The sequence below is a fragment of the Pipistrellus hanaki genome (assembly GCF_964339955.1).
Source record: "Pipistrellus hanaki genome assembly, chromosome: 6".
Lineage (NCBI taxonomy): Eukaryota > Metazoa > Chordata > Mammalia > Chiroptera > Vespertilionidae > Pipistrellus > Pipistrellus hanaki.
In genome coordinates this window covers 67,220,543-67,233,645 of record NC_140508.1, presented here as the reverse complement: position 1 = coordinate 67,233,645, position 13,103 = coordinate 67,220,543, and the positions used below count along the sequence as shown (strand labels likewise).

General features: G+C 49.1%; 1 protein-coding gene and 1 pseudogene across 2 annotated transcripts; one reads left to right on the top strand and one right to left on the bottom strand.

Annotated features, from left to right (window-relative positions):
* Positions 1 to 3,982: 3,982 nt before the first annotated feature.
* On the bottom strand, positions 3,983 to 8,508 carry WFDC5 (WAP four-disulfide core domain 5; the record flags this gene model as incomplete). Its single annotated transcript, XM_084887435.1, has 4 exons — positions 3,983 to 4,050; positions 4,430 to 4,570; positions 4,675 to 4,815; positions 8,424 to 8,508. The coding sequence occupies 4 exons, from the start codon at positions 8,506 to 8,508 to the stop codon at positions 4,046 to 4,048; spliced, it is 372 nt and encodes a 123-aa protein (XP_084743561.1). The 3' UTR covers positions 3,983 to 4,045.
* Positions 8,509 to 8,709: 201 nt separating this feature from the next.
* LOC311625134 (p53 and DNA damage-regulated protein 1-like) lies at positions 8,710 to 11,073 on the top strand (annotated as a pseudogene). The gene is made up of 2 exons: positions 8,710 to 8,713; positions 10,590 to 11,073. The product of its transcript is annotated as a p53 and DNA damage-regulated protein 1-like (transcript).
* Positions 11,074 to 13,103: the final 2,030 nt, after the last annotated feature.

Sequence of the window (13,103 nt, the reverse complement as noted above, 5' to 3'; positions counted from 1 at the left end):
AGCCAATCAATGATTCTCTCTCATTATTGATGTTTCTCTCTCCCTCTTCCTCTCCCTTCCTCTCTGAAATCAATAAAAATATGTTATCTTAAAAAAGGAGAAATGTAAAGCTTGGAGAGGTGACTTGCCCAAGGTCATATACCAATTTCTGAGTCCTCGAGAGCAGCACTGTTCAACAGATACAACGCAAGCCACCCATATAACTGAAAATCTTCTGATAGCAACATTAAAAAGAAAACAGGTGAAATTAGTCTTAATAATATTGTTAGGTCGCCGAAGGAGGCATGCACAGGGCCAGAGTGGTGAGGGATTATGAATTTATTCCATCACCCACACACCAGGTGGCTGAGCCTGCAGCGCTCCAGCACCCAGGGAGGGGAGTCAGAGGCTTTTAAAGGACTTTCAGCAGATTTTTCTGGGCGGAGACCTCTTTATGCATACCCAGAGGGGAGAGAATGGAAGGTGGTCACCGCAAGTGAAAAGTGGTCTTCAGCAAAGGGAATGTCCATAGTGAAACATCCTGAAAAGCCAGATCCTGGGGTAAGGGTATCAACTTAACTGCTCCATCAAACCTAACAAATGTATTTTATGTAACCAGTATACCCAAAATACCATAATCTCAACATGGAATCAGTAAATAAATTACTAATGAGATGTTACATTTTCATTTTTGTACTAAGTCTTCAAGATCCAGTGATTATAGTTATTCATTGCCGTGAAGTTACCACAAACTTAGCAACTTAAAACAATACACACTTATTATCTCACATTTTCCATAGGTTAGAAGTCTGCGCACAGCATGGCTGGATTCTCTCTACCCAGGGCCTCACTTGGTTGAAGTCAAGATATCAACCAGGGCTATGGTTTTCATCTGGGGCTTGGGGTTCTCTTTCGAGCTCACAGGTTACAGGCAGAATTCATTTCCTTGTGGTTGTAGGACTGAGGTCCCCTTTTCCTTCGGGCTGTCTGCTGGGGATCCCTCTCCGTTGATAGAGGCTACATGTGGTTTCTGCATATGTGGCCCCATAGGCAATTCACAACATGGATGTTTGCTTTCTTCCAAGCAAACCAGAGTGCTGGCTTCCTCTTCTGTGACCGGCCAGGGAAAATGCTCTGCTTTTAAAGGCCAGGCCCACCCATGACCATCTCCCTTTGCCATGTAACACACACTCACAGGCTCTACCTACACTCAAAGAGAAGGAGATTATCCAGAGACAAGGGTCACTGGCAATTATTTAGAACTCTGCCCACTACATCCACCTACAGTAAATCTCAATTGGACCAATCACATTGTACGTGCTCAGTAGCCATATGTGACCAGTGGCTACCATATTGGGCAGTGCAGCTCTAGGCTTTATCACTTCAGTTCTTCCCTCAAAATTAGAAAAGAGACACTGAGTGCTGTCTTAGCCAACTCCCTTACTTTCCCAACAAGGAAACTGAGGCAGATCTGCAGAGAAGAAGGTCTCCCACTTCCTGCTCTGGTGCTCTATCTGCAGCCTTCAATCTCCCCAAAAGTCGGGGGTTCCCCCTGGAGTTGGAAAGGTTGTTTCCAGAAAGGTGTGACAGATCTGGTTCCAAAGGGCAGAAGGAATGAAGCCAGGATCTGGTTTTGTCCCAGGTCATGCTGGGGTTTGAATTCATGCTTGATAGAAGTGGGAAAAGGGGCATGGGGGCCTTTGGGGCTGAATATATCCATCCAGTGCCATGGATGGGCACTCCCCCCAATCTCCTTCAGCTGCTAGCCCCAAGGACCATCTGAACCCATGGGGTTTTACCTAAAGAGTAAGCTGGATGTGACATAAAGTACAGCGATTTTGGAATTAAGTAGGCTGGGTGTGACATTGCAGCTTCTAGAATATTTCCCAAGGATGCCTGCCTCCGGGTATTCATACCTTTGTGTAATCCGTTCCCCTTTTGAGTAAGACTTCCTGATTTGTTCCTAATGAACAGAATGGGACTAATGTGATGGAATGTCACTTTCTGGATGAGGTTACAGAACAGTTGGCTCCGGGCTGGTTTTAATGAAGCAAATCGCGTGCGGGAAAGACGAGGAAGTAAGGGCAACCTCCCACCAACCACCAGCTAGGAACTAAGGAATTAAATTCACATGCCCTCAAAAAACTGAAATTCTGTCAACAACCACATGAACTTGAAAGCGGCTCCTTCTCCAGTCAAAGCTCAAATGAAACCCCAACTTTGGCCAATATCTCGTCTTCAGCCTGTGAGACCCAGAAGCCCAGGACCCAGATTCTATCGGCACACAAGGGGTGACCCAGCAGGTAAAGCGGGAGGATTCTGCCCACCTCCACCCTCTCCCCAAGCAAGTCCTGGATAAAGGGACAGCCAGGAATCCAGCTATCGGGGTCCAGAAATGTCTCTTGGGATGGCTGTCATTCCCTCATTGACTTCCCTCCTTCTTATCAGGCCCTGACTACAGATGGGGACCTGCAAGAAATGGAGGTGAGCCCTGGTCAGTGTGCTCAATGGTTAGAGCGAGCACACATGTCAAACAAAAGGCCCGCGGGCCAAATCCGGCCCGCCAGGCCTTGCAATGTGGCCCGCACCGCGCTGTCATCACTGCACTCCGCTGTCAGTTTATGACATTGTCAGTTTATGACTGTTCAGTAAACCATTCGGCCCGCGATTTAGGCTGGATTTTAGATTTTGGCCCCTTCTCTGATTGAGTTCGACACCCCTAGGTTAGAGCGTCAGCCTGTGCACTGGAGGGTCATGGGTTTGATTCTTGTCAAGGGCATGTACCTGGGTTGCAGGTTCACTCCCTGCCCCCATCAGAGAGGGTGTGGGAGGCAGTCAGCCAATGTGTCTCTTTCACATCCATGTTTCTCCCCCACCCCCTCCTTACTCTCTCCCTTCAACTCTCTCTGAAAATCAATGGGGAAAAAATATCCTCAGGTGAGGATTAACAAAACAAACAAAAAAGAAAGAAATGGAAGTGACTGAAGTATTGTCCAATGGTGGAGATAGACCCTCCCCAAAGTATGACATCCCAACTGTTCAAGCAACATTTCCCCAAATGTTAAACTTAAACTTAAAGTGACCTTAGGGTGCACCTGGATGCAACATTATCCAACAATGACTTGGAGTTAATCTTGGGTTAGAGGCATGTATCTTTAATCTTCAGTTATTACAACAGAGAGCATGCTTTAGACTCACAGTCTTGGCAGGTGACAGCATCTAGTTAGAATTTAATAACGTTCTTTAATACTGTTTAATCAGATATGATTTTAATGGAACATAGTGGTTTTCATTGCATTAGCTTTTATTAGAGGCCTGGTGCACGATTTTGTGCACCAATGGAGTCACTTGGCTTGGCTTATGGGATTGAGCCAAAACCGGCTCTCTGAAACCCCTGAGGGGTCCCGGATTACAAGAGAGCACAGGCCAGGCCGAGGGACCCCACCAGTGAATGATTGGAGTCAGGGAGGTTGGCTAGCTGGGGAGGGACCTCAGGATGGCTCCAGGGTGTGCCTGGCCCTTCTCGCTCAGTCCCAATCAGTCAGAACTCAGCAGCAAGCTAACCTACCGATTGGAGTATCTACCTCCTGGTGGTCAGTGCACATCATAGCGACTGGTTGAGTGGCCTTAGCATATCATTAACATATGTTTTGATTGGTTGAATGGATGACTGGACACTTAGCATATTAGGCCTTTATTATATAGGATTCTATTTGTGACAAGTGATCCTGCTTATCCTGTTTATGTTAGTCACATCAAGTTTTTCTTTTGAAATTACTTATATACAAAAGTGAGTTCACTTAAGGAAAAGCATTAAGATAAACAGGAGTACAGGCAGTACACCAAAGGAGAGGTGTCCTTTGAGGTCTGGCCATGGCCCTTGATTCCCAGGAGGAAAAACCTGGTGGATGGCTGCAGGGAAGGTCACCACGGATCGGTGTTTATCAGGAGGTTGGGACTGTCACCGGCAGAGACAGTGCTGTCTGGGCGGCAGGTCCCAGGCCCCGTCATCAGCCCTTCCTGCAGGGAACCTCTGAGGTTCAGAGCCATGGATCCTAAACCAGAATTAGCCTGAGGAGAGAGAAGGAAAGGGTTAACCGCTCCCACAATAGGGCTCTGAGTTCTGGGCTTGATGGTCCATCCAGACCCCATCAGCTGGGCCTGGTGGCCTCCGGAGGCAGGACTCTCCCCTCCCCCATCCTTCAAAGAGCAGCCTGAAGCCCAAAGTGGTTCAGGGCTGTGGTCCCGGGGACAAGTTCACCAAGAGAACCAAGGATCCCCAGTGCCTCCGTCATCCTGCCAGGACCCGGCACACCCCACCCACGTCCCCACTGATGGTCTCAGGGAGGCCCAGGCTCTGAGAAGGTGTCCCAGTCTGCGTGCTGAGGTGGCTGGCATCTTAGAGCTGGGGCTCAGGGAGGGAAGAGCCTGCCAGGCACATGGGACACACCTCTGACTGGGTTCCGGCAGTCCCGGCCGCAGGCACTGAGGCAGCACCGGCTGTTGCCCCTGCAGTCTGCGTCCTTGTGGCACAGGTGCTGGATGGGGCTCAGGCAGCGCAGTCGGTCCTCGGGGCAGGTGCCCTGCTTCACTGCAACACAGGGGCCTGGGTGAGCCTGCCTGAGCCTCGGCCCTGGGGCCTGTGGCCTGGGACTTGGGGCTCGGGCGGTCAGCAAGGTGGAGAGGGATACTTACCTGTGACCCTGCGGACACACTGGCGGAAGCAGTTTTTGTGGCAGCACTTCATCTTGGCGGGACACTGGCTGTCGTTCACGCACTGGTCAGGCACCGATTGAGGGCAGGGCCCATCGTCCGGTGGACATCCCCCATGTCTCTCTGGAAGAGACCCCCCCAGATATTGCGGCTGGAGGCAGACCAGAGTTCTGGATTCGGGGCTGACCCAGAACTCACCAGCTCTGAATTCTCCTCCCTTTAGTTCTTGCCTGTTCTTGGGCAAGTTATTATTTGTATTTTTTTAATATATTTTTCATTGATTTTATACAGAGAGGAAGGGAGAGAGATAGAGTTAGAAACATTGATGAGAGAGAGTCATCGATCAGCTGCCTCTTGCACACCCCCTACTGGGAATATGCCTGCAACCAAGGTACATGCCCTTGACCGGAATCGAACCCGGGACCCTTCAGTCCTCAAGCCGACGCTCTATCCATTGAGCCAAACCAGTCCCGGCTATTTGTATTTTTTTTTTTTTTTTGATGGACTTGCTTTTATTTGTTTTTATTTAGTTCTTTCATAGAGGTATAATCGACACACAACATTATGTTAGCTTCAGATGTACAAGGTAATGATTCAATATTTGTATATATTTCAAAATGATCACCAGGATAGGTCTAGTTAACATCTGTCACCATGCATTGTTAAAATTTTGTTCCTTATGATGAAAACTTTTAAGATCTACTTTCTTAACAACTTTGAAAGATGCGATACAGGGTCATTAACTGTAGGTGCCTGCTGCACATGACATCCTTGTGACGTATTTGTTTTATAACTGGACGCTTGTGCCTTTGAATCCCCTTCACCCATTTCACTCGCCCTCCACCCCTCCACTCCTGGCAACCACGGGTCCGCTCTCTGTGTCTACGAGCTTGGTTTTCTTGGTTTTGTTTTGTGTTTTCGATTTCACATGTAAGGTTTAGATTCCACGGCATTTGTCTTTCTCTGTTTCACTCAGCACAATGCCCTCACCGTCCATCCCCGTCCCAAATGGCTGGCAACTTTCTAAAAATGTTTACTCCAAGCCCCAGTTTTCTGTTTATGAAATGGGAAGCTGGACTCCCTCCTTCTGGGCAGGTTTGAGACTCAGATGGCATAATAGATGAGGGGCCGGGGGGAGGGAATGAAGTTAAAAATCTCCGCCTGCACTAACCAGGCCTGGCCCCTGCCCGTCTCTCTGGCCTCAGCCTCTTCACTCGTGTGGCTCCTGATCCGCTCCAGGCCTCTGCTCTTTGCAGGGGCTGGCGTTGGCCATGCCCTCGCCTGCTGCTCTGTCCTCTGCCCATTCCTCAGGTCTCAGCTGAAGCACCACGTCCTCAGGATTCACTCTGTCAGTCCACACACTCCCAGAGGCTCCTCCTTCAGTGCGTGATTCCGTCTCTGTTTGTCTGCCTCTCTCACTTGCCCAGCAGCTGTGACAATAACCCCCCCACCGCAGCCCGCTTTGCTCACCATTGGGCTGACGCACAGTCATTGACACAAAACACTGGGGGCTCAGAGACTGTTTGAAAGAACAGTTTGAAGGGAGGCCCAGCCTCGCAGGTGTGTCAGGTGTTGGCAGCCTGGCACATTGTCACACGGCCACCACCGGCCACTTCCACCCTGTGCTCGCACTGCTGCCCGTGGCACTGCACCAGGGATCTGCATCCGCTGGGTCATCCAGGATGTCCTCTGAACGGTTCTAGAATGTTTTGCCCTGGAGCTTACCTGGCCACTTTTCTTGTTAGTATTTTGGGCCATTTCCAGATTTCATGCACAGAAATTACACATACACCCAGACATGCAGTCATGTATATGTAAACATGCAGCATGAGTGTGAACAGAGACATGAACATACACACTCGGTCAAGTGCGCAACCATATGCAAAGAGCTACAGACCCCGGTCTCTTCAGAATACAATACGACTGTTGAAAGCACCTGTAAGACACTTCTGTCAGGGACTGTGCCCTGCCCTCTATGTCAGACACCCAGACGTGTCTGAGTGTGTGTGGAGGGAATCTGATACACAGAGGTGACTGCGCTTCCGCGGAAAATAAACCAAGACACCCCTTCCCTCAACTCTGCTGCTTTCCTCCTCTGTCTGAAACTCCAGAGAGCCAGGCAGTGGCCTCAGGGGGGAGACCCAGGAGCGACGCAGATGCGATGAGCTGGGGGCGACCAGCATGTGTTATTCCATTTACTCCTGAGAGAGAGGCACGAGACCCCATTTCACAAGGTTTGGGAGGTGAGTCTTCCTGATTACAAAGACCTGCCCTCAGCAGCCACCTTCGACACTGACTCAGAAGCAGTCTTTATCCTTGGGCAAGTGGCTTCCCACTGAGCCTCGGTTTCCTCATCTGCAAAATGGGCATAGAAATAGCTGTGACCTCGCAGCCTTGCTGTGAGGAGGAAGGTGGTGATGGCCTGGGACTCTCAGCCAGCATGGGGTCTGGCCGTGGAAGTTGACAGCACCCTTCCCTCCTCAGCCTTGAGTTGTGAGCAATCTCATCCCCAAACCAGCTCATCCCCAGGGAGAGAGCCCTGCCTCTGAGGAAGGCATACGTTAGGCTAGAGGGGCTCTGGCTGGTGTGGCTCAGTTGGTTGAGCATTGTCCCATGTGCTGAAAGGTCACCAGTTTGATTCCTGATCAGGGCACATGCCCAGGTTGGGAGTTCGGTCCTCAGTTGGGGTGTATACAGGAGGCAACCGATTGATGTTTCTCTCACATCCATGTTTCTCTCTCTCTCTCTCTCTCTCTCTCCCTCTCTCTCTCTCTCTCTCTCTCTCTCTCTCTCTCTCTCTCTCTCTCTCTCTCTCTCCCTTTCTCTCTCTAAGACAGCGGTCGCCAACCAGTGGTCCTTGAGGTCCGAAAGGTTGGCACCTGCTGCTCTAAGAAATCAGTAAAAACTTTTTCTTTTTCTTTTTTTTTCCAGTTAGGCTAGATGTGGCAGCAAGGTTGCAGGGAACTGCTCCCCAGGGCCCTGTGAAGGGGGACCTGTCCCCTTCACTGTCCCCTTCCAAGGCAGGGCCAGGCTGCACAGTGTATGTAGGTCAGAGTGTCCCAGCCCAGAAGGGTATGGAAGTGGAGGCCTCGCCCAGGTGGGGAGGCACCTGTCTAGCTACTCCGGCAGCCTGGCCTCCCTTCCCTGGTGACAGGTCAGCCCCAGCCTTTTTTTGTTGTTGTTGGGGGGGGGGGGGGGGGAGAAGAAGGGCTAGAGCTTCCTCCCAACAGATCCAGATCTAAAAAAGCCACACCCCTACTCAATTCAGAGTCCCTTCCACAGACGGGGCTGGGGACGGAGAGGGCCTGAGACAGACAGAAGCCAGACCAGGCATGGCCTGTCGGCCACAGAGGATGACAGGAAGGGCCACCTCCCTGCCATGTGGACCCACAGGCCCATACGCCTCCGTGGAGACCACCAGAGCAGAGGGGACAGACCCGCACAGGCACGAACACACACATGTACACGGAGATGGGCACGCGTGTAGCCAGGACCCCACACTCAGCTGAGCATCAGGCACGGACGAGCACAGAGAAACTGGCAGGAAGATGTTTACAGACTTAGGCACGAACAAGCTGACGGGCACAAACAAAACATGCCCACTGAGTAGGCACACACACACACACACACACACAGACACACACTGAGTTACCTGCCTCCCCCAATCCTTACGCTCCCCAGAGAGGCAGAAACCGCTGGTACCTGGAGGAAAAGAACCCAAGCTCACTCACCTCCCTTCCTCCTGCCCGAGGCAGCGGGCAGCTGGCTTCCCAGAGCCAGGAGGGCCACCAGGAGGAGGAGGTTCCAGGCCCTCATATTTCTGTCGCGGCACCCGATAAGGTCAGGGCCCAGGGGCCCCTAAATTAACACCTGCGGCCCCAGGGAGGCGGTGGCAGCTGAGTAAGGGAAGGAGGCCGAGGGGGCGGATGGAGTGGCTGCTGGTGGCTGCCTCATCCTGGTCCCACCCTCTCCCTGCCTGAGAGCCTCAATGCCAGGGCGCTTTTGCAAGAATGGACGATGGGTGGGGGCAGGATCCAGGCCTGCCTGTCTTGCTGGCTTGGGCTGTGATCTGGAGCAAGCCTTGTCCCTCGCTGGGCCTTGTTGCTGTCTCCTGAGCTCTCGGGAATCAGGGCCTCTAGTCTGCGATCTGGTGCTACTTTTTGAATGCTAGCATTCCCTTGGAGGCTTTATCTGGAAGGATAATTTTATGAGGCTGTTTCTTCCCTGATTTTGAAATTCATCTGCATATTAAAGACATGCTTTTTTCAATTAAGATTATTTCCCAGACATTTTCCTGGGTGATGAAGTGTCCTGCAATATCTTCGTTTCTAATAGCGGCATGGTATTTTGCAAGATTGATATGCCAAAACATATATAATCAGTTCTCTTTCATGGAACATACAAGTTTCCTTTTTTGTTTTTTCCACTCTTATAAGTAAAGCTGCAACAACAATCTTTGTACATACATTTTGAGTTAGATCTCTGACTATTTTCGTGGGGTTAAGTCTGTCAAATTAGAAATGTCAAACTTCCAGTTAAAAATAAATAAGACCTGGGTTTGTAAGGTACAACGTGATTCCTATAGTTAATAATAGTGTATTGAATATTTGCACATTGCTATGAGAGTAGACCTTAAAAGATCTCATCACAGAAAAAAATTGTGTGGTGACAGAAGTTAGCTAGATTTAAAAAAAAAATACATTTTATTAATTTTTTACAAAAAGGAAGGGAGAGGGATAGAGAGCTAGAAACATCTATGAGAAAGAAACATCGACCAGCTGCCTCCTGCACACTCCCCACTGGGGATGTGCCCGCACCAATGTACATACCCTTGACCCGAATCGAACATGGCTTCAGTCCGCAGACCGATGCTCTATACACTGAGCCAAACCAGTTTCGGTGGAAGTTAGCTAGATTTATTGTGGTGACGGAAGTTTGATTAATTGTGGAGAACATTTTGCAAATGTTCTATATACAAATACTGAATTATATGTTGTACACCTGGAACTACTATAATCTTATATGTCAATTATACCTCCATTAGAAAAGAATCAAGCCCCAGAAACAACCAGGGAAGCAAACAAAAATGCAACGTCAAAGGGCAGGACAGTGTTTCAGGCTTTGAATATCCTGAAATTGCATTTCGGAAAACCCACATCTGAAGTAAATGAAGAAATACAGTGATAACCAAAGAGAAAGGGGCAAGGGGAGGGAAGAGAGAGTAAAGGGAGGATAAGTGGTGATGGAAAGAGACTTGACTTGGAGTAGTGAATACAACACAATATATAGAAGATGTTTTAGAGAATTTTTAAAAAAATATTTTCATTTATTTCAGAGAGGAAGAGAGATGGAAATATTAATGATGAGAAGATCATTGATTGGCTGCCTCCTGCACACCCACCCCCACCCCAGGGATCAGCCCACAACCTGGGCATGTACCCTGACTGGGAATCCATCTGTGACCTTCCGGCTCATAGCTCAACACTCATCAACTGAGCCACGCCAGCCGGGCATATTATAGAATTGTACACCTGAAGAAAAATAAATAAATAAATTTGATTTTTAAAAAAGAGAGGAAGTAAATTGGTGTGTGAAAGCCTCCACCAGCTCTGTAGCAGACACTTCCTGTGTTTGTCTGCCCAGCATCCCTTCCTTTGGTGGAGTCATTAGGCTCCACCTCCTGTAAGGTTGCTTGGCTGTCAATCACCAGACACTTCCCCTGTCACAGGGGGAGTGTCTGACCCAGATTGGAGCCACTGAACTCTTCCATAACCTCTAGCCTGTCCACTCCTCCATTAAAATCCTGAACAGAGAAGGCAGTGGTCTAGAGAATGGTCTAAAATTCAGTTGCCGTTGCTTGCAACCAAACATCCTTAACAAATCCGCTCACCAAATAGAGGCTGTTATCAAAGAGGTAGGCAGCAGAGCGGGAGCAGAGTGGAGCTGGCAGGCACCACGCTGCCCCCTGGAGAAGCAGGTGCTGCAGTACCTGGTGGAAGTGGAGGAGCTCATGGCGAAGGTGCTGGAGGATGAGGGGCAGGTAGACAACTGTGGACCTGGACACCGAAAGGAAACAGAACTGAGAGGGCCCTGCAGAAGGACCTCAGCCTCTCGGAAGATGTGATGTTTGCTTCAGGAGCATGCTTATCAACATGCTTCACCCGCAGACGAAGGAATGATTGAGAAAAAGCAGGATCATCTGGATAAAGAAATAGAGAAACTCTGGAAACAACTTCATGTGAATGTAAACTGCCTCTTTGAGTCCCTAGGCAAACCGGAGCTGAAGGGTTTTAACCTGAACCCCCTCAACCAGGTTGGGCTAGATGCTCTCAAGGTCATCTTGAAAGGATGAAATTCAATAAGCAAGAGAGGGGGCCTAAGACCAGCATGCCCTGGTCAGGGGGACCCAGAACTCTCCAACCTTGAAACCTGCAAGGACAGGGTCTACCCTGCGTAGGGACTGAGGGGACAGGCATCAGGGATCTGGCCTCGGCTCCTGCATGCAGCTTCTTTATCTCAAGCACTTGATTGCTCTGTGAGGGCAGGAGGGAGGTGAATGGGGTGCTAATATATGGCTTTGGGAGTGATTTGACTTTGGGCGGTGGGCACATGGTGCAATACACAGATCTTGTAACATGGAAACCCACACCTGGAGCCTGTATGATGGTATTAACCTATAGCACCCCAATGAATTAAAAAAAAAAACAACAAATAAATAGGTGGGCCCGGGCAGGGAAGAAGGGAGAGGGGAAGAGTGGGAGTGTCATTCCAGCACTCCTCTCAGAAAGGAGGCAGACATCTTCAAGCAATGTGTGGAGCAGAATTGGAATAAACTAGGAGGCTCTCAGGTGGCTTCTGAATGAAGGACAGGATCTTGGTGGTTCGTGCTTCACCACAACTGCCAGGGGTCTTCATCCAGCATCTAGAAGGGTTCCGGAATCTGGAGAAGCACTCTGTGTAACTTAAATAAGAGTCCAGAGACGAAACATAATTTTGGAAGGCATTATGGGTGCCAGAGGAGCTTGGCTAAAGAAACCAAGTTCTCCTTGTCTCAGGACCCCTTGCTTTTTATTAACACAAATTGTCCTAAGGCAAGGTAGATATACACTTCAAAGGCCAGGGTTTGGTACACAGAATCCATTGTCAGAATGAGAAAATTGCCTACAGCTGTTCAGGTGTTTGGCTAGGAGGAGGCAATACCGTGTAGATTAAGATGCCCTCATCTGTCTGGCAGCAAGCAATCATTCATGCATCCCTTTCAGGTTTGGGGAAATGCCCTCAGCCATCTCCAGGTGATTCAGCCCTGCTGAGGTGCTGGAATTGGCTTCCAGCACACCACCATCTGTGGAGCAGGCAGACCATGTCTCCCCTCTGGTTCCATCTGGCCCGTGTTGCCTGCTTGCTCCCAGGTGAGCCACAGCGGGTGCTGCTCATCAGCCTCTGGCAGCGTTTCTTCCTTGGGAAGGCCTTGCGGAGTCCTGCACCTGGGACGCGTGGGAGACTACCTGCTACCATGCTTTGTGCACTCAGGAGGCCCCTGCACCACCTCTGAAAGCAGGGCCAGGGCAATGCGGTGTCTTTCCTGTTCACTGAAGCCTCAATAAATATTGCCTCAAAACAATGAAAGAATAAAAGGAAATGCTTGCCAATGGACAACAGTCTCATTTTAATTTGCCTTTCTCTGAATCTGGGTGAGGGAGAGACTTTCTTCATGTACTGACACAGACCACTTGTACTTCTTCTTTTGCCTGGTTCTGTACTTTGCCCATTTTTATTGGGGAGACGTTATTTCTATTATGGAGCTTTAAGAACTGTTTATAGCCAAAACCGGTTTGGCTCAGTGGTAGAGCGTCGGTCTGTGGACTAAAAGGTCCCAGGTTCGATTCCGGTCAAGGGCATGTACATTGGACTAAAAGGTCCCAGGTTCGATTCCGGTCAAGGGCATGTACTGGCGGGGGATGTGCAGGAGGCAGCTGGTCGATGTTTCTCTCTCATCGATGTTTCTAGCTCTCTATCCCTCTCCCTTCCTCTCTGTAAAAATCAATAAAATATGTTTAAAAAAAAAAAGAGCTGTTTATACATTAAGGGTACTACTAACTTGTCGTGCACAAGAAGCAGAATGGGAAGGTGGTTAGCAGATGTAAGCTGGTGTCAGGCACACCTGGCTTTGAACACAAGAGCCCCCAGTTCGAGCTCTGTGATTCTGAATGAATTACTTACCTTTTCTAAACATGTCTGCTCTTCTATAAAATAAAAAATAGTAAGATAGAGATGATATTTATTTTATAGGATGGTTTTGAGAATTGAATCAGATGAGCTTGATATGGGGGGTTGAGAACAAATATGCAATACCTTAATCAATAAAGAAATGTTTTTAAAAAAGTGGATTTATCTTGATAATTCCAAACGCA